This window comes from Hesperophylax consimilis, unplaced genomic scaffold (assembly GCF_061612785.1).
Source record: "Hesperophylax consimilis isolate HC1 unplaced genomic scaffold, BYU_Hcon_1.0 scaffold_345, whole genome shotgun sequence".
NCBI classification, from domain to species: domain Eukaryota; kingdom Metazoa; phylum Arthropoda; class Insecta; order Trichoptera; family Limnephilidae; genus Hesperophylax; species Hesperophylax consimilis.
In genome coordinates, this window is record NW_028301503.1 from 1 (window position 1) to 21,516 (window position 21,516).

Below are 21,516 nucleotides of genomic sequence, written 5' to 3' on the forward strand. Positions count from 1 at the left end.
GAATGACACAGTTATCAGTTGTACAATTTTAATATATTTTGTAATAAAAGCTAAAGAATAAGTACACTAACAAACAAGTCTGATAGTTTCTAGTAAATAACATCTTTGGTGTTAATTTTACAGTAAAACGTTATATTTATCAAAGATAAAAATAAAACATTAATTACGCTGAATAATATCACAATTTTTATCAAATAACTCAATGTCAGAGAATGACACAGTTATCAGTAGTACAATTTTAATATATTTTGTAATAAAAGCTAAAGAATAAGTACACCAACAAACAAGTCTGATAGTTTCTAGTATATAACATCTTTGGTGTTAATTTTGAAGTAAAACGTTATATTTATCAAAGATAAAAATAAAACATTAATTACGCTGAATAATATCACAATTTTTATCAAATAACTCAATGTCAGAGAATGACACAGTTATCAGTTGTACAATTTTAATATATTTTGTAATAAAAGCTAAAGAATAAGTACACCAACAAACAAGTCTGATAGTTTCTAGTAAATAACATCTTTGGTGTTAATTTTGAAGTAAAACGTTATATTTATCAAAGATAAAAATAAAACATTAATTACGCTGAATAATATCACAATTTTTATCAAATAACTCAATGTCAGAGAATGACACAGTTATCAGTTGTACAATTTTAATATATTTTGTAATAAAAGCTAAAGAATAAGTACACTAACAAACAAGTCTGATAGTTTCTGGTAAATAACATCTTTGGTGTTAATTTTACAGTAAAACGTTATATTTATCAAAGATAAAAATAAAACATTAATTACGCTGAATAATATCACAATTTTTATCAAATAACTCAATGTCAGAGAATGACACAGTTATCAGTTGTACAATTTTAATATATTTTGTAATAAAAGCTAAAGAATAAGTACACTAACAAACAAGTCTGATAGTTTCTGGTAAATAACATCTTTGGTGTTAATTTTACAGTAAAACGTTATATTTATCAAAGATAAAAATAAAACATTAATTACGCTGAATAATATCACAATTTTTATCAAATAACTCAATGTCAGAGAATGACACAGTTATCAGTTGTACAATTTTAATATATTTTGTAATAAAAGCTAAAGAATAAGTACACTAACAAACAAGTCTGATAGTTTCTAGTAAATAACATCTTTGGTGTTAATTTTGAAGTAAAACGTTATATTTATCAAAGATAAAAATAAAACATTAATTACGCTGAATAATATCACAATTTTTATCAAATAACTCAATGTCAGAGAATGACACAGTTATCAGTTGTACAATTTTAATATATTTTGTAATAAAAGCTAAAGAATAAGTACACTAACAAACAAGTCTGATAGTTTCTAGTAAATAACATCTTTGGTGTTAATTTTACAGTAAAACGTTATATTTATCAAAGATAAAAATAAAACATTAATTACGCTGAATAATATCACAATTTTTATCAAATAACTCAATGTCAGAGAATGACACAGTTATCAGTTGTACAATTTTAATATATTTTGTAATAAAAGCTAAAGAATAAGTACACTAACAAACAAGTACACTAACAAACAAGTCTGATAGTTTCTAGTAAATAACATCTTTGGTGTTAATTTTACAGTAAAACGTTATATTTATCAAAGATAAAAATAAAACATTAATTACGCTGAATAATATCACAATTTTTATCAAATAACTCAATGTCAGAGAATGACACAGTTATCAGTTGTACAATTTTAATATATTTTGTAATAAAAGCTAAAGAATATGTACACTAACAAACAAGTCTGATAGTTTCTAGTAAATAACATCTTTGGTGTTAATTTTAAATTAAAACATAAAATTTATCCATGATAACAATAAAATGATAACATTATTTTTTACATTGAATACTATGACAACTTTGTTTTATGACCCAGTAAACGATGGTGTGCACCAAAACATTTTGTTAAACAATAGGTTGAAGAATATCACAATTCTTATTATATAATAACATAAAATGATGTTTACTTATAAAAAAATGTTACATATTTTCAATACAAGCTAAATACTAAGGCACGTTAACCACCACATTTAGTTTTATTTAGTAAAGTAAAAACAAAAACAAAAAACATATAAATAATGTGCTGCTTGCTTTAATGACGGGGCTAGTAGTAGTAATCAAATCACTTCTTTGACTTCCCTTCTTCTAAAAGTTTGACAATTGTATTTAAAATTTCTATAGATCTAGTATTATGATTTTCTATTGAGTCTGTAAGCCTCGTCAATACAGCCAGCAGCTCATTAAAAAATACCGACTGATTAATGATGTTTCGATCCCCCTGTTCAATGAACGCATTTGATGTCTTCAACGTTTCATCTACTCTACGGGATGCTGTACTTCGCCGAGTCTGCACGAGTGGCGGTCGGTTAATGGAGGGTTCATTCAAAAAAGGAGTTGCCTCCAAAAGTGGTGGTGTCAGTGACGGGGCCTCCACGAGTAGTGGTACCTCAACTCTCCTGGGAGACTGCCAGCTGCTGCAGCCTGCAACAGGTTGAGTTGAGGAACTCAACGTGTTGCTGGCTGTAGCACCTGGGAGAGACGAAAAGTCAAAGTCTACCACAGACTCTGGGACTCCTGTGTGGCCCGTTATCAACACGGGACTGATGACTTGTAAAATCATCTCTTCTGAGTGGTTTAAATTTATTGATGGCGCCGGTGGTCCACCTCCAGTCCCGGCCGCATGACGTCTCAAGGCGACACTCTTTAATTTGGCCTTCGATCTTAAATCTTGCCATGTCTGAAAACAATTTTGAATAATATTCATTATTGACAGTAAATATCCTAACAGTAATGTAGAAATACACTTTCTAACATCTTAAAATGTTCAATATTCTTCGATTTTGAAACAATCGGCATTGAGGTTAGGTAACCCAATACACATTCTTTTCAATATAGTGATTTTTAACAAACAAATTAGGCCTTCTTCTAACTCAGCAAACTTATTTTGTGGCACCATTTTAATTAAAAATTAATAAAATACTTCGTTTTAACCACTTTTATTGTTTAATTACCAACATGTTTCATGAGCAACGCTCACTTCTTCAGGGTTTTTGATAAAACTAATTATATAATTAGTTTTATCAAAAACCCTGAAGAAGTGAGCGTTGCTCATGAAACATGTTGGTAATTAAACAATAAAAGTGGTTAAAACGAAGTATTTTATTAATTTTTAAACAAATTAGGTTTAAGGAAATTCCGTGTGAACATCATATTCGTTTTATCGAATCGCGATTCGTCAAAGACGGACCTTCATCTGAACGTAGTGTTAGGGCAACAAGAACAGTTTATATTTTGTACACAAATTAACAAATACTAACCTTTCTCCAGTGTTTGAAGTCTTTATTCGCCCCTGCGAGGGCATTCAGTTTCTCCGCGATTTGCACCCACCTCCGTCGCGATTCATTAAAAGTAAATGTCTCCGAAAACTTTCCCGAAAGAAGTTCGGGATCACTACTAACTAGCTCAATTAGGAGCTGTTTTTGGGCATTAGTTATATAGCCGGTAGACATTGCGACAAAGAAAGTAAATAGTGTAAACACAAACAACGATGCGACGTTTGTTTTGTTTTGACATTTCAAATTCACACCATAGAAACGCCAAAAAATCAGAAACATAGACAATATTCACAGGGTTACCAATATAATCATCTCTTTGATCATTCGACACTCCAGAATACGCATAAATGAAACAGTCGACAAAGTTGGTCGTGACGACAATGACGGAATAGATACCCTGGGTATCTATTCCAGAGTCTCTACCACGAATTACTCGCTATGCGCCATCTACGAATGTAAATCTCTACGACTTTTGTCATAAGATTGATATGTCCCTAGGAATATACATGACTTGAATTCACAGAAAGACCACAGCGAACACGTGCTCCAGCATTTGTCTCTGTGATTTTATACGCAGATGGAGGCGGCAGTTCAGATTTTATTAGACCTAAATATTTTGTCAATAGTTTCACCGGTCCCTCAATAAAAAAATAGAAAGCCAACTTGGAAATACACCCATTAGTCGGCAGATTTAGCTCTAGACCCTCATCAAGTCGTAATCCGAAATGGGTGTATTGTTAAACCAGCGACTCGGCAATAAAAACCTTCGCCCAAGGCTAGGCTATATTGTAATTGTTTGAAAGCTTTGTACAAATGTCATTTTAGCATCTTTTAAAATAATAATAACGACTACGGTGAGAATGTCGATGCCAGCGCCACGGACTCAAACAACGTACCGAAGTGGTGTAAAGCGGAACCACTTTAGTTACAGCACCCCACGACAGGCGCGCTACGGTCGCTGGATTGCGCAGCTGAAGACAGTCCCGAACTCCCGACCAAAAAACAGTCAACAGTAGTCAACAGGGGCGGTCGCCGAGGGGCCTCCGCCCAGGAGGCTGCCCTCTCGACAGTCACAATCTCGCCTTTCGAGAATCATCATCTCGCTCCCCCTTGGGGCGGTCGCCGAGGCGCCTCCGCCCAGGAGGCTGCCCTCTTGGCGGTCACGATCTCGCCTAGTTCTCGACACTTCACATTTCCGCACTCGACAGTCATCATCTTGGGAGTCATCAACCTGCTCTCCCTCTTGGAGCGGCGCCGAGGCAGCAGCCGACCAGGGAACTGCCTTAGCAGAAGTTACCGTCTCGCCTCCGCCGAGAAACTTCCTGCTCTCCCCCTTTGGAGCGGCACCGAGGCTCTTCCGACCAGGGAGCTGCCCTAGCAGAAGTTACCGTCTCGCCTCCGCCGAGAAACTTCCTGCTCTCCCCCTTGGAGCGGTGCCGAGGATTTTCCTACCCAGAAGCTGCCCACTCAGAATTCGCTGCCTGCCGACTCCGCCCTTCGGAGCCTTGGCTCAGGTTGAACTACTTCCGCCCTTCGGATCCAACCCAAGTTGCCGCTTGTGTTGTCGGTGATAAGTGCGAACGTGGAGATCCGTGATTCCAGAATCATCGTAAAGGGAAGTGTCTGCACAATTTTTGCATAATTATCTCGTAACGTGACCCAACTTTTAAGACAGTGAATGAAGATAATTTAGGATTAAGAAAAAGGACAATTAGTTTTAAGAATTAATTTTAAGAACTATCATTAAGCCTAGATTAAGACTAACCCTTCTTTATACATTTTATTAAATAAATTTTAAGAGTGTTTTGTAACTAAGTAAATTCTTTTTTTACTCGTTCCTCCTTCTCTTTTACTTCCCTTCATAGCTTTGGTAAGTATCTATTTTTAATAAAAAATAACCGTTGTAAATAATTCATTGGTTAAGATCAATGTACCTACTTATGCCACTTAATTAATAATCCACTATTTTTCAGATTTAACACCCTGAGCGATATCCCAAGGGATCTATCTCAAATCCAAGCACAGTGGAAACTGTACAAATTAACATCCAAAAACACACTGAGCCTCTATCGTAGGGCGATAATGGCAACCGGTGGAGGGCCGAGACCGACAAGTCCGTCGGAGGAAATCTACTCACTGGTGGACATGTTGCCCAATGAATTTGCGGTGGACAGCAACTGTCACGATAGTAATTCGTATTCTGCAAAGGTAAATATTGTAGCTTTATTTTATTCAAAAGATAAATTTGTACGATGATAATAATTTTATTAAAATATTGATTGTTCTATCGAAACTGAACTTGTATTTAATGTATAAAGATAGAATAAAAGTTTGCAAATGGTGTTTTATTATTACAGATTTCGCCCACAAACGTAGCTGCTGCCCGACCACAATCACCTTTGCCACAACCAGCACCAGCACCACAACGAGTTCCACAGCCAGCTCTACCAGCACCGCCACCAGCACACACTGTCCCGCTGCGCTCTTCACCCCGGAGGCGACTCTTCACTAAAGTAGGTCACACATTACACTTCATTGCCATTTGTATAACAGACTTTATTGTCGGACCAAAATTAAAAGTTTAGTAAGAAAATCAATAAATTTGTTTAATTTCATATTTTTTTATTTATAAAATGCATATTTAATTATTAAGAAAAGATACATCAAATCACCATACATGTTGAATGAAGTGTAAACATACAGATTAAATATATCAAAACAGAAAAAAAGTAGAAAATAGATTAAACAGCACAATTATTTTAAACCAGGTATGAAAGATTTATGTTGTTTTTTTTCAGAAAGCCAAACCTGATGACTTGTCGGTGAAAGTATGGGAAGAAACCAAAAAAATGATGCACCTGGAGTACACGAAGAAGATGGAGCGTATGGAGAATGAGTCCAGGCAAATAATTCAGACTCGAATAAGGTTGACTGAAGACGAGTCCAGGGCCAACCTTCGGCTGAATGTACTGGAATCTGAAAATAAAATAAGGTTGATGGAAGAAGAGTCCAGGAACATTATTCAGGCTCGAATAAGGTTGATGGAGGAAGAGTCCAGGAACATTATTCAGGCTCGAATAAGGTTGATGGAGGAAGAGTCCAGGAACATTATTCATGCTCGAATAAGGTTGATGGAGGAAGAGTCCAGGAACATTATTCATGCTCGAATAAGGTTGATGGAGGAAGAGTCCAGGAACATTATTCAGGCTCGAATAAGGTTGATGGAGGAAGAGTCCAGGAACATTATTCATGCTCGAATAAGGTTGATGGAGGAAGAGTCCAGGAACATTATTCAGGCTCGAATAAGGTTGATGGAGGAAGAGTCCAGGAACATTATTCAGGCTCGAATAAGGTTGATGGAGGAAGAGTCCAGGAACATTATTCATGCTCGAATAAGGTTGATGGAGGAAGAGTCCAGGAACATTATTCATGCTCGAATAAGGTTGATGGAGGAAGAGTCCAGGAACATTATTCATGCTCGAATAAGGTTGATGGAGGAAGAGTCCAGGAACATTATTCAGGCTCGAATAAGGTTGATGGAGGAAGAGTCCAGGAACATTATTCAGGCTCGAATAAGGTTGATGGAGGAAGAGTCCAGGAACATTATTCATGCTCGAATAAGGTTGATGGAGGAAGAGTCCAGGAACATTATTCATGCTCGAATAAGGTTGATGGAGGAAGAGTCCAGGAACATTATTCATGCTCGAATAAGGTTGATGGAGGAAGAGTCCAGGAACATTATTCATGCTCGAATAAGGTTGATGGAGGAAGAGTCCAGGAACATTATTCATGCTCGAATAAGGTTGATGGAGGAAGAGTCCAGGAACATTATTCATGCTCGAATAAGGTTGATGGAGGAAGAGTCCAGGAACATTATTCAGGCTCGAATAAGGTTGATGGAGGAAGAGTCCAGGAACATTATTCATGCTCGAATAAGGTTGATGGAGGAAGAGTCCAGGAACATTATTCAGGCTCGAATAAGGTTGATGGAGGAAGAGTCCAGGAACATTATTCATGCTCGAATAAGGTTGATGGAGGAAGAGTCCAGGAACATTATTCATGCTCGAATAAGGTTGATGGAGGAAGAGTCCAGGAACATTATTCAGGCTCGAATAAGGTTGATGGAGGAAGAGTCCAGGAACATTATTCATGCTCGAATAAGGTTGATGGAGGAAGAGTCCAGGAACATTATTCATGCTCGAATAAGGTTGATGGAGGAAGAGTCCAGGAACATTATTCATGCTCGAATAAGGTTGATGGAGGAAGAGTCCAGGAACATTATTCAGGCTCGAATAAGGTTGATGGAGGAAGAGTCCAGGAACATTATTCATGCTCGAATAAGGTTGATGGAGGAAGAGTCCAGGAACATTATTCAGGCTCGAATAAGGTTGATGGAGGAAGAGTCCAGGAACATTATTCATGCTCGAATAAGGTTGATGGAGGAAGAGTCCAGGAACATTATTCATGCTCGAATAAGGTTGATGGAGGAAGAGTCCAGGAACATTATTCAGGCTCGAATAAGGTTGATGGAGGAAGAGTCCAGGAACATTATTCATGCTCGAATAAGGTTGATGGAGGAAGAGTCCAGGAACATTATTCAGGCTCGAATAAGGTTGATGGAGGAAGAGTCCAGGAACATTATTCAGGCTCGAATAAGGTTGATGGAGGAAGAGTCCAGGAACATTATTCAGGCTCGAATAAGGTTGATGGAGGAAGAGTCCAGGAACATTATTCATGCTCGAATAAGGTTGATGGAGGAAGAGTCCAGGAACATTATTCAGGCTCGAATAAGGTTGATGGAGGAAGAGTCCAGGAACATTATTCAGGCTCGAATAAGGTTGATGGAGGAAGAGTCCAGGAACATTATTCATGCTCGAATAAGGTTGATGGAGGAAGAGTCCAGGAACATTATTCATGCTCGAATAAGGTTGATGGAGGAAGAGTCCAGGAACATTATTCATGCTCGAATAAGGTTGATGGAGGAAGAGTCCAGGAACATTATTCATGCTCGAATAAGGTTGATGGAGGAAGAGTCCAGGAACATTATTCATGCTCGAATAAGGTTGATGGAGGAAGAGTCCAGGAACATTATTCAGGCTCGAATAAGGTTGATGGAGGAAGAGTCCAGGAACATTATTCATGCTCGAATAAGGTTGATGGAGGAAGAGTCCAGGAACATTATTCAGGCTCGAATAAGGTTGATGGAGGAAGAGTCCAGGAACATTATTCAGGCTCGAATAAGGTTGATGGAGGAAGAGTCCAGGAACATTATTCAGGCTCGAATAAGGTTGATGGAGGAAGAGTCCAGGAACATTATTCATGCTCGAATAAGGTTGATGGAGGAAGAGTCCAGGAACATTATTCATGCTCGAATAAGGTTGATGGAGGAAGAGTCCAGGAACATTATTCAGGCTCGAATAACGTTGATGGAGGAAGAGTCCAGGAACATTATTCATGCTCGAATAAGGTTGATGGAGGAAGAGTCCAGGAACATTATTCATGCTCGAATAAGGTTGATGGAGGAAGAGTCCAGGAACATTATTCAGGCTCGAATAACGTTGATGGAGGAAGAGTCCAGGAACATTATTCATGCTCGAATAAGGTTGATGGAGGAAGAGTCCAGGAACATTATTCATGCTCGAATAAGGTTGATGGAGGAAGAGTCCAGGAACATTATTCAGGCTCGAATAACGTTGATGGAGGAAGAGTCCAGGAACATTATTCATGCTCGAATAAGGTTGATGGAGGAAGAGTCCAGGAACATTATTCATGCTCGAATAAGGTTGATGGAGGAAGAGTCCAGGAACATTATTCAGGCTCGAATAAGGTTGATGGAGGAAGAGTCCAGGAACATTATTCAGGCTCGAATAAGGTTGATGGAGGAAGAGTCCAGGAACATTATTCAGGCTCGAATAAGGTTGATGGAGGAAGAGTCCAGGAACATTATTCATGCTCGAATAAGGTTGATGGAGGAAGAGTCCAGGAACATTATTCATGCTCGAATAAGGTTGATGGAGGAAGAGTCCAGGAACATTATTCAGGCTCGAATAAGGTTGATGGAGGAAGAGTCCAGGAACATTATTCATGCTCGAATAAGGTTGATGGAGGAAGAGTCCAGGAACATTATTCAGGCTCGAATAAGGTTGATGGAGGAAGAGTCCAGGAACATTATTCAGGCTCGAATAAGGTTGATGGAGGAAGAGTCCAGGAACATTATTCAGGCTCGAATAAGGTTGATGGAGGAAGAGTCCAGGAACATTATTCATGCTCGAATAAGGTTGATGGAGGAAGAGTCCAGGAACATTATTCAGGCTCGAATAAGGTTGATGGAGGAAGAGTCCAGGAACATTATTCAGGCTCGAATAAGGTTGATGGAGGAAGAGTCCAGGAACATTATTCATGCTCGAATAAGGTTGATGGAGGAAGAGTCCAGGAACATTATTCATGCTCGAATAAGGTTGATGGAGGAAGAGTCCAGGAACATTATTCATGCTCGAATAAGGTTGATGGAGGAAGAGTCCAGGAACATTATTCATGCTCGAATAAGGTTGATGGAGGAAGAGTCCAGGAACATTATTCATGCTCGAATAAGGTTGATGGAGGAAGAGTCCAGGAACATTATTCAGGCTCGAATAAGGTTGATGGAGGAAGAGTCCAGGAACATTATTCATGCTCGAATAAGGTTGATGGAGGAAGAGTCCAGGAACATTATTCAGGCTCGAATAAGGTTGATGGAGGAAGAGTCCAGGAACATTATTCAGGCTCGAATAAGGTTGATGGAGGAAGAGTCCAGGAACATTATTCAGGCTCGAATAAGGTTGATGGAGGAAGAGTCCAGGAACATTATTCATGCTCGAATAAGGTTGATGGAGGAAGAGTCCAGGAACATTATTCATGCTCGAATAAGGTTGATGGAGGAAGAGTCCAGGAACATTATTCAGGCTCGAATAACGTTGATGGAGGAAGAGTCCAGGAACATTATTCATGCTCGAATAAGGTTGATGGAGGAAGAGTCCAGGAACATTATTCATGCTCGAATAAGGTTGATGGAGGAAGAGTCCAGGAACATTATTCAGGCTCGAATAACGTTGATGGAGGAAGAGTCCAGGAACATTATTCATGCTCGAATAAGGTTGATGGAGGAAGAGTCCAGGAACATTATTCATGCTCGAATAAGGTTGATGGAGGAAGAGTCCAGGAACATTATTCAGGCTCGAATAACGTTGATGGAGGAAGAGTCCAGGAACATTATTCATGCTCGAATAAGGTTGATGGAGGAAGAGTCCAGGAACATTATTCATGCTCGAATAAGGTTGATGGAGGAAGAGTCCAGGAACATTATTCAGGCTCGAATAAGGTTGATGGAGGAAGAGTCCAGGAACATTATTCAGGCTCGAATAAGGTTGATGGAGGAAGAGTCCAGGAACATTATTCAGGCTCGAATAAGGTTGATGGAGGAAGAGTCCAGGAACATTATTCATGCTCGAATAAGGTTGATGGAGGAAGAGTCCAGGAACATTATTCATGCTCGAATAAGGTTGATGGAGGAAGAGTCCAGGAACATTATTCAGGCTCGAATAAGGTTGATGGAGGAAGAGTCCAGGAACATTATTCATGCTCGAATAAGGTTGATGGAGGAAGAGTCCAGGAACATTATTCATGCTCGAATAAGGTTGATGGAGGAAGAGTCCAGGAACATTATTCAGGCTCGAATAACGTTGATGGAGGAAGAGTCCAGGAACATTATTCATGCTCGAATAAGGTTGATGGAGGAAGAGTCCAGGAACATTATTCATGCTCGAATAAGGTTGATGGAGGAAGAGTCCAGGAACATTATTCATGCTCGAATAAGGTTGATGGAGGAAGAGTCCAGGAACATTATTCATGCTCGAATAAGGTTGATGGAGGAAGAGTCCAGGAACATTATTCAGGCTCGAATAAGGTTGATGGAGGAAGAGTCCAGGAACATTATTCAGGCTCGAATAACGTTGATGGAGGAAGAGTCCAGGAACATTATTCATGCTCGAATAAGGTTGATGGAGGAAGAGTCCAGGAACATTATTCATGCTCGAATAAGGTTGATGGAGGAAGAGTCCAGGAACATTATTCATGCTCGAATAAGGTTGATGGAGGAAGAGTCCAGGAACATTATTCATGCTCGAATAAGGTTGATGGAGGAAGAGTCCAGGAACATTATTCATGCTCGAATAAGGTTGATGGAGGAAGAGTCCAGGAACATTATTCATGCTCGAATAAGGTTGATGGAGGAAGAGTCCAGGAACATTATTCATGCTCGAATAAGGTTGATGGAGGAAGAGTCCAGGAACATTATTCATGCTCGAATAAGGTTGATGGAGGAAGAGTCCAGGAACATTATTCATGCTCGAATAAGGTTGATGGAGGAAGAGTCCAGGAACATTATTCATGCTCGAATAAGGTTGATGGAGGAAGAGTCCAGGAACATTATTCATGCTCGAATAAGGTTGATGGAGGAAGAGTCCAGGAACATTATTCATGCTCGAATAAGGTTGATGGAGGAAGAGTCCAGGAACATTATTCATGCTCGAATAAGGTTGATGGAGGAAGAGTCCAGGAACATTATTCATGCTCGAATAAGGTTGATGGAGGAAGAGTCCAGGAACATTATTCATGCTCGAATAAGGTTGATGGAGGAAGAGTCCAGGAACATTATTCATGCTCGAATAAGGTTGATGGAGGAAGAGTCCAGGAACATTATTCATGCTCGAATAAGGTTGATGGAGGAAGAGTCCAGGAACATTATTCATGCTCGAATAAGGTTGATGGAGGAAGAGTCCAGGAACATTATTCATGCTCGAATAAGGTTGATGGAGGAAGAGTCCAGGAACATTATTCATGCTCGAATAAGGTTGATGGAGGAAGAGTCCAGGAACATTATTCATGCTCGAATAAGGTTGATGGAGGAAGAGTCCAGGAACATTATTCATGCTCGAATAAGGTTGATGGAGGAAGAGTCCAGGAACATTATTCATGCTCGAATAAGGTTGATGGAGGAAGAGTCCAGGAACATTATTCAGGCTCGAATAAGGTTGATGGAGGAAGAGCATAATACAAAGATGTTGATGCGCAAAGAAACACCCCCAACCCCCTAGCCCCCCGCTTTAGAGGTGTCAGTGGAGAGTCCCGCTGCTGCGCGTGCCCAGGGGACCAATTCTCCACCAACGGTTAGTATTTATTCATTTCCATTCATTTGCGTGTAATATCGAACATTCAAAATGTCTTCTTACTGCTCTAACGCTTCATTCAGAAGAAGCTCCTTCTTTGACGGATTCAACAATATGATAGTCGAAGAATAATGAATATTTCAGATATTTTAAAGTGTATTTCTACATTCTGTTATATTTACTGTCAATAATTAATATTATTCTAATTTGTTTTCAGACAAGGATCTTCCACTGTAAGCAGTCCTTAAATAAATAGTCACCACGAAACAGGCAACCTAGTATGATGACTTGATGTATCTATTCTCTTATTAAATATCATGCATTTTATAAATAAATTAATATGATATTAAACAAACTTATTGATTTTCTTACTAAACAAAACTTACATACTCTTTAAAAATGTTGACGAATGAAGACCTGTCTATTTGCATTTCCGGTCTGGTTCATGTTTGGAGCTCCTTCCAATTCCATGTCAGCACCGCCACCTGCTAATGGTCCTGCTACTGCATCCTCATCGCCTTCACCATCACCATCATCTATTGGAATCCAATTATAAAGCACAGCATTATTACACACAAAATTCTAATGTAAGGAATGTCTGTTATTTTGAATTGTTTTCTTACCAAAATCAGGATCATTCATATCGACGGCAATACATTGGAGAATAGCAAGAGCTACTATAGTTGTCTTGATGGTATCAAGAGAACCTGACATACCCCGCAGCAGGCAACGAAATCTTTGCTTCCACACACCAAAACATCTCTCTACCGTGTTGCGAGTAGATATTTGAGCCCTGTTATAGGCCTCTTCTCCGGGGTTTCTTGGATTCCTAACTGGGGTGAAGAGATATACCTGGAGAATATAAAAAGCAGAATATTGGCAGTCAGTCTCTCGTCAACTGTAGGGTATTTCTTCAATGGGACTTTAAAAGAGATATGTATTTTTGCCATTCTGGAAAACGATTAGTTTTTTTTTAATGGATAAGGGCACCTGATTTATATATTTTGAAGGCAGACAAACAATCGCACCGGGTAGGACACATAACTCGGAAAGAGACAATCGATGGGCATATGACAAATTTCAGAATTCAGTGGGACCCGAGAACCGGAGAGGAAGTATTGGTGCAATGTTTGATCGTGGTAAATGCCAACATATGCACAATCATGTCAATTTATGGTCATTGCCAATACCAGTTTATGCACTATCAAGTCAAAGCAGTGGCGGCCGGTGGTCAAAATATATGGGGGTTCACCGGATTACAACATTAAGTCATAAAATAAATGTACGTACCTATTTATAAAGAAGTTCTATTCTCTGCTCCTTTTGTTTAGCGAAGACCTCTATCAATGCTTAACACTGATAGTGCGTTCAGTCTGTCCTGGCTCAACGTGTTTAAAAAAGATTTTATTCTTTTTAACGTTGAGAAACATCTTTAGCTTTCAACTGAGGTCATTCCAAAGGTCATGAATGGTGCACAAAAGTTTTAGTAATTTCACAGTCTCGGGAAAGTCTTCTAATAAACAAGTACTATAAAAAATTTGTAAAAATGATAAAGCGCCGTTAGCTTTTGAAAAATCGTCGCGGGCGTAAATTGCACAGAGTTCACTTTTCCTGAACTTTATTTAGGAAGTCATACGTTCATCACTTTTCCTGAACTTTATTTAGGAAGTCATACGTTGGATCCAGGTAGAAATTTAAACCCACTTGTTTCGCCAGAAATGTTTATTGCAGAAGAGGAAGAAAATTATAAATCAACCTATTTATTGACTTTTAGCAGGGGAGCATTTATGGCGACATCTATTGAAAAAACTATCAACTTATTTATTAACTTCAGTCCGTTGGAAAGGCAAGCATCTACACACAGCGACATCTATGCAAAGCCAACCAAACTCCAATTTCTAACATAAACTCCCCCCGAAAAAAGGATTGGAGGTCATTTTTTCTGAAACAAACCCCAAAACATAAGAATAAAAATTAAGCAGCTAAATATCTACATATATGCCAAAATTAATTTGGAAGAAACAAAAATAGTAATTATTTACTATTACTGTTAATACAAAAAAAAAATTGATTAACAATAAATATTTGAAATAATAGGTAACCTATTTCTAAGCATAAGTTTAAACATAAGACTACTCTAAAAACGAAATGACAATTTCAAACTAACTAAAATTATACAAATTAATTATGAGATTAAAATTATTACTTTCGTTCAAATCAAATTCATGCAATTCACTAAGCTATTCTATACTATAATTTAACAACTAAGATAATTCCAATAACCTTGTTCTAACAGAAATCATAACAATAATCAAACATAAAACAAATAATATAGACAACACAACATGGAGCGCTGGTTTCCTGGTCATCCTTCTTAAGGGTTTGTGTTTTTCTATAGTTCATTACCACATTTATAATTAGTTTCTTCAGATGTATTTGTGTAGTTTGAAATTACATATAGCCAGCAGGCTATCTCGGTTTATAAGCGTTCATTTTTAAAGTGTTTTTTTTTTTCTTGGTATATACGGATCTACAATCCTTTTTTTTATTTTGTACATTTTTTATCAAACTCGCAAGTTTTATTGTTATCCACTTTTTTATGCACTGTTTTTACCTTTTATTTATTATTATTTCTTCCTTATCTTCTTTTAATTTATTATTATTATTTTTTATTTTTATTTATGATAATACACAAAAATTTTATATTGTTTTTATCACGAAACTTTTTATATTGTTTTGCACAAAACCTTTTTTTTATTTTGCGCTTACTCAGCGTCTGGTCCGTTGGGTGGGGGTGTCGACATTTTCAACTCCTCGTTGTCATCTATTGGCAACAGACAGATCTTTGATATGGCCCTCTGGATGATGCCTTTCGACGTGATGATGGTCGCCACGCGAACTCTTCCATCAGCGCCAGGATGAACGGCGCTCACACGTCCCAGCCTCCAGTAGCAAGAAGGGACGTTGTCCTCCTTTATTACGACCATGTCGCCAGACCGCATCTGCCTTTGATTCCTATTGGTCCATTTGCTTCTGGTTTGAAGTTCTGCTAAGTACTCCTTCCGCCACCTCGACCAGAAAAATTGTACAATCTGGATTAGTTTTTGGTAATTGTTTAATCGATTGAATGTGATATGTTCCAAATTTTGTTCTGGAATCGCCGCCAAACTAGTTCCTATTAGAAAGTGACCGGGAGTCAAGGGATTAAGGTCATAAGGATCATTTGATAAGGGAGACAGTGGCCTGGAGTTTAAGCAAGATTCAATTTGACACAACACCGTATTAATCTCTTCATAAGTTAATGAAGCGATACTGGTTATTCTTTTTAAGTGATGCTTAACTGACTTTATCCCAGCCTCCCAGAGCCCCCCAAAGTTCGGCGCACGAGCTGGTATAAATTGCCATTGTATTCCTAATGTGGATAAATAATTATCAATTTTATCATTAGACATATTTAAAAAATTATAAATTTCTCTTAGTTCATTATTAGCCGCTTTAAAATTGGTTGCATTGTCCGAGAACATTTTGCTTGGTCTACCACGACGCGAGATAAACCGTTTCAAAGAGTTTAAAAAACTCTCTGCGCTCAAGGACAGCACAGCTTCTAAGTGCACGGCTTTAGTGACCATGCATACGAACAAGCAAATATATGATTTAACGCTATGTGATTTTCTGTGAATACCCGACTTTATTAATATTGGTCCACAGTAGTCCACTCCTGTTATCTGAAATGGCCTACATTCAGTTATTCTTTCAGCTGGCAGGTCGGCCATCAACTGCTGTTCGGATTTGGGATTACATCTATAACAAATTATACATTTTTTTATTATTTTTTTTTACAACATTCCTTCCCTTAATCGGCCAAAATTTCATTCTAATCAACGCCAATAATGACTGCGTTCCCGAGTGTAAGTTCAAGTAATGATAGTGTTTTACAATTAGCTCTGTTAATTTATGATGCGAAGGCAACAAAATTGGGTGCTGCTGGCCTTCGGTTACCATTTTACCTTTGGAGAGCCTTCCCCCCACACGAATTAGATCCCTTTCAATAAAAGGATCTAATGACTTTAGTGCACTATCCCTAGGTATATTACCTCCATTATTTAAAGCTCGAATTTCGTCTCTGAAACAGTATGATTGCGCCCGAGATATTAATTTGTTTACTGAATTTTCCAACTCACTCACTGTCAATTTACTATAGCGGCGCTGCGAAGGGTTTCTACAATTAAAAATAAATCTATTAATGTATGCTGTTACTCTCTGTAATTTGGAAAAATTGGAATATCTATCAAAAATGTCACAGTCCTGTTTCACAGCAGACAACAGTGCCGAGCTTGTTTTGATCTCTGGTGGATCAATACAAAATGAGTTGGAATTTGGCCAGCACGCTGAATCCAACGTCAGCCAACCTGGACCATGCCACCAAATGCTGGAAATTAATAACTGTGAAACGCTGATTCCTCTGGAAAGCACGTCTGCTGCATTGTCTTCCGACCGTACATGGTTCCATTGCTCCGGCTGACTAGTTTCCTGGATTTCCGCCACTCTATTAGCAACGAAAGTGTTCCATCTTACTGGCTGATCCCTGATCCAGCACAGTACTATTTGGGAATCACACCAGTATGTAGTAGGTATATCCGGAGTACATAGAGCATCTTTAATGTAGTTCACCAGTCTTGTCAGTAATACGGCTCCACATAATTCTAACTTGGGTAGAGATACACTTTTCAAAGGCGCTACCCGTGATTTGGACATTATCAAATTGGAGTACTTCTTACCCAATTTGTCAGTAGACACCATATAAACACAGGACGAATATGCCTTTTCTGAGGCGTCACAAAATCCATGTAGCTGTAAATTTACATGATCTTGACATATTATCTTTCTACCTATTCTTAAATTATTTAATTGAGGCAGTTCATTCACATATGCTTCCCATGTCTTCAACATATTATATGGAATAGGCTCATCCCATTGAAGCTTTGCCCGCCACAATTTTTGCATCAATAATTTAGCAATAACAGTAACAGGACCTATTAATCCTAACGGGTCAAATATGGACGCAATGCATGACAGTATTTGTCGTTTGCTATTAATTGGATTTTTTAATAACTTCACTGTGTATAGGAAATTATCCTGCTGATTGTTCCAAGACAGGCCTAATATTTTGTTGTCATTTGAATCTGTACTAATAATCATATCTGACATGCTTTCTTCCTTCGAACATAACGAGGGCAAATTCGACCGCCATTTCCTTAAGTTCATCCCAGCGGATGCCATGATAGATATTAGTTGTTCTTTAATTATTAAACAGTTTTCTTCAGTTTCATCTCCAGTAATTAAATCATCCACATAAAAATCATTCTTTATAATCTGACTGACCTTGTGGTTTGATGATATATTTTCATTTCCCAGCTGCTGGAGGCATCTAGTTGCTAAAAATGATGACGGCCCCAGACCGTAGGTAACGGTGTTAAGTCGATAATGCTGAATTTCCTCCTCCGGGAAATTTTTCCATACTATTCGCTGTAGATCTCTGTCTTCGGGTCGCACCAATACTTGCCTGTACATTTTCTCAATGTCGGCTGTTATCGCGTACTGGTGTTTTCTGAAACATATCAATTGTGCGGCTAAATCTTTCTGTAAAACAGGTCCTATCATGAGAGCATCGTTTAACGATATACCATTGGATGATTTTGCTGAACCGTCAAATACCACTCGAGTCTTAGTGGTAGTGCTCGATTCTTTCAATACTGCATGATGTGGCAAATAAAAATAACAATCTTCATTAGAAGGTGCTTCGCACCGGGTCATGTGACCCAAGTCTATATATTCCTGCATGAATTCTTTATATTTTTTCATCAGGTCAGGATTTGAAGAAAATTTCCTTTGCAAATTGCAAAGTCTTTTTTCCGCCATGGGCAGCGTTTCTCCCAACTGTTTAACACAGGGGCGCTGTGGTAAGCTTACCATGAAACGACCATTGTCATTCCTTTTATAAGTGTCCTTGAAAATCTCCTCGCACGCTCGCTCCTCATGGCTCCGGTGCTTCACCGGTTGGAATTCTTCTAATTTCCAGAAGTTTTCAATCTGTTTATGGATTATATTTAATGATAGTTGACAAGATTTTACTGGCCTTTTTATTTTTGTTGTGACGATGGGTCCTGACACCAGCCATCCGAATTCAGTTCTCTGTAATATGGGTCCTGAGTCTCCATTTCGAAGTTGATCTTGCTTCATAATTTCCCAAAAGATTTCCGCTCCGAGTAGCATATCTATGGAGCTTGTTTCATAGAAGGCAGGATCCGCTAACTGAAGACCATCAGGTATGTTGGCATCCTTTTTCTGTAAAGAAATTTGCGGCAGATGACTTGTTACTTCTTTCAAAACGAGACATTCTATGTCTCTTTCATACGGTGAATAGTTCGAGAAAATTCTTAAATTTATGCTATTTTTAATATTCAATATTTTGTTTTGGATTCCGGTAATCGGTATGTTTGCCCTTTTGGGTTTTAATTGCAACCTTGTTGCAAATTCTTCTGTTATAAAATTGGATTGAGAACCACTATCCAATAAAACTCTAGCCTTAATCAAATTTCCGTTATTATTCAACACTTTAATAACGGCGGTAGATAACAAAACAAAACTATTAGATATTTTCGTAGAGTGATTTGTAACTAAAGGTTCATTATTTGATGTTGATGGTGAATCCTTATCCTGAGACTTCGAATTATCTGTTTCCTTTTTTAAATGCAACAAAGTATTGTGCGAGTTATTTTCGCATATACGACAATTGTATTTACTTTTACATTCTTTTAGCTTATGACCCAAGCACAAACATTTCAAACACGCATTTACTTGACGTATCTTTATAATTCTATCCTTAGTATTTAATATTAAAAATTTTTTACAATTATAAACCTTATGATCGCCTTTGCAAATAATACATTTTGTCATTTGAGGCGTTAAAGAAATCATAGCTTCTTTTCGGTATTTGAAAGGAAAAGTTTTATTTTGATTAAATTTTCCTTCAGTAATTCCAGCAAATTCTAAAATCTGAACTCGATCTGATAAATATTTTATAAACTCTTTATATGTGGGTAGATTTTCTTTTGTGGCAAATACTTCCCAATGATGTCGAGTTTCACTATCTAGTTTTCGCGACAATAAATATATTAACATGATATCCCAATTTTCGGTGGGTATATTTAACTTATTTAACGATTTTAAATGTAATTCGGATTCATCGATAAGATTCCTTAATGCTACGGAATTTTCAAATTTTATTTCAGGCAATTTAAATAATGCTTCAACGTGCTTATGTATAATAATTTTTATATTTTGATAGCGAGAAGTTAACATTTCCCATGCAGTATGATAGTTCTCCTGGTTATTTGGAAGTGAGGTTAATAATTTAGCTGCGTCACCTTCAAGGCATGATCGCAGATAATACAATTTTTGAATAACTTCTAAAGATGGATTATTTTCAACTAAAGCAACAAAAGTATCCCGAAAATTCAACCAATTTTCGTAACTCCCATTGAATTTTGGCAACTCAAGTATAGGCAAACGTATGTTATGTGATGTTGTATTCTGAACTTTATTTAACAATTTATCTTTAGCCTTAGCAACAAGATTATAATATAAATTTTCAAATGCTTGCCTTTCTGTTTTGGTTAATTCTTCCGGCGAAATTGCTTCTATGTTATCTTGTAATGAGTCGAAAGTGTCTAAAATTGGTTCAAGTTTCTTCAATCTGACTTCAATTTCAGATTGCGACAAATTATCACCGTTTATATATTCATTGAACCTAGTTAATTTCGCCTTGCAAATTCCACGCTGGTTAATCAAAGTTTTGAGATCCATTTTTAAATATCAAGAAAGGAGGTATTCACAGAACGTATTGTCAAATGATAATCACTTGTAATCAATCACTACACGTGCACTGTCCTTGATCACAGAACTTTACTAATTAACCGATAAACAATGAATTTTATCTGAATTTTATAAATGCAACAGCTCGATGGCTGTCAAAAAGAAAACAATTTGACACTATTGTTATTCTCTCCACAATCTCCACCGCGCATGCGTCAGCTTGCTTCGCGGCTGGGTTGGTGTTTTTACCGACTCGCGGTAACTTTCGAAATTTAAACTAACGGATTTTCAAATATAACCGCTCGTAATAAATCTTTTAAGAAATTTAAAATACTTGCTTTGTATTCTAACTCCTTTTTATATTGTTGTAACAATTATTATTGCTTACTACAATTTCGATGATGGGTATGAAATCAATTCAAACAACACTTGGTAACAATCAGCCCGATTCAATTTTAAAACAAACAAAGAAATACGGCTGTGTAATAAATCATGCTCTCCTGCCTGGGAAAATAAGGTAGGTATATGGGATATGGTCACTTGCCCGTTTTTCTGAAGATCCCCTCTGATGTTGGATGTTGAAGATGTTTGCTGGTTCTTTTATCATCCGCGATTCAATCGATAATACGGATGCGGCACGAAGGTCCAATGTATAATTTTGGATCCAGGTAGAAATTTAAACCCACTTGTTTCGCCAGAAATGTTTATTGCAGAAGAGGAAGAAAATTATAAATCAACCTATTTATTGACTTTTAGCAGGGGAGCATTTATGGCGACATCTATTGAAAAAACTATCAACTTATTTATTAACTTCAGTCCGTTGGAAAGGCAAGCATCTACACACAGCGACATCTATGCAAAGCCAACCAAACTCCAATTTCTAACAGTCACATTGAAATCATGTTCTGGGAAATTTGAACTGTATCGATTTTTATTAAATAGCTCATTATGGTGTTTAACTTAGGCACGGTAGCCTGAATCCAATTGCATTCTGATGTCAACTTTTCCTAAAACCTTTAAGCTCAAAACTTTTTGTAAATGTAAATGACAAGAATTATGTTTTTTGATTTTT

At 37.6% G+C, this 21,516-nt stretch overlaps 2 protein-coding genes across 3 annotated transcripts; one reads left to right on the forward strand and one right to left on the reverse strand.

Moving 5' to 3' along the window:
* Positions 1-3,184: 3,184 nt before the first annotated feature.
* Positions 3,185-14,679, forward strand: LOC149408401 (uncharacterized). The gene is made up of 5 exons (XM_089650627.1): positions 3,185-5,574; positions 5,724-5,879; positions 6,165-6,358; positions 12,389-12,569; positions 12,787-14,679. Exons 1-4 carry the CDS (start codon positions 5,449-5,451, stop codon positions 12,495-12,497), a joined length of 585 nt encoding a protein of 194 aa, XP_089506753.1. The 5' UTR covers positions 3,185-5,448; the 3' UTR covers positions 12,498-12,569; positions 12,787-14,679.
* Positions 14,680-14,819: 140 nt separating this feature from the next.
* LOC149408402 (uncharacterized) lies at positions 14,820-21,318 on the reverse strand. 2 transcript variants are annotated; one of them, XM_089650626.1, is made up of 2 exons: positions 20,233-20,794; positions 14,820-16,370 (listed from the first exon to the last, which is right to left on the reverse strand). In XM_089650626.1, exons 1-2 carry the CDS (start codon positions 20,433-20,435, stop codon positions 15,335-15,337), a joined length of 1,239 nt encoding a protein of 412 aa, XP_089506752.1. In that variant the 5' UTR covers positions 20,436-20,794; the 3' UTR covers positions 14,820-15,334. The 2 variants fall into 2 exon arrangements, with proteins under 2 accessions (XP_089506752.1, XP_089506751.1); XM_089650625.1 differs by having other exon boundaries at positions 16,234-16,370; positions 17,952-21,318.
* Positions 21,319-21,516: the final 198 nt, after the last annotated feature.

Excerpts from the sequence above, each read along its gene's own strand:
- LOC149408401 (XM_089650627.1), top strand. The coding sequence starts at position 5,449 with ATGGCAACCGGTGGAGGGCCGAGACCGACAAGTCCGTCGGAGGAAATC. Across the intron at positions 5,880-6,164 it reads GGAGGCGACTCTTCACTAAA|AAAGCCAAACCTGATGACTT; the intron begins GTAGGTCACACA and ends GTTTTTTTTCAG. Across the intron at positions 6,359-12,388 it reads GAATCTGAAAATAAAATAAG|GTTGATGGAGGAAGAGTCCA; the intron begins GTTGATGGAAGA and ends TGCTCGAATAAG.
- LOC149408402 (XM_089650625.1), bottom strand. The coding sequence starts at position 20,435 with ATGGATCTCAAAACTTTGATTAACCAGCGTGGAATTTGCAAGGCGAAA.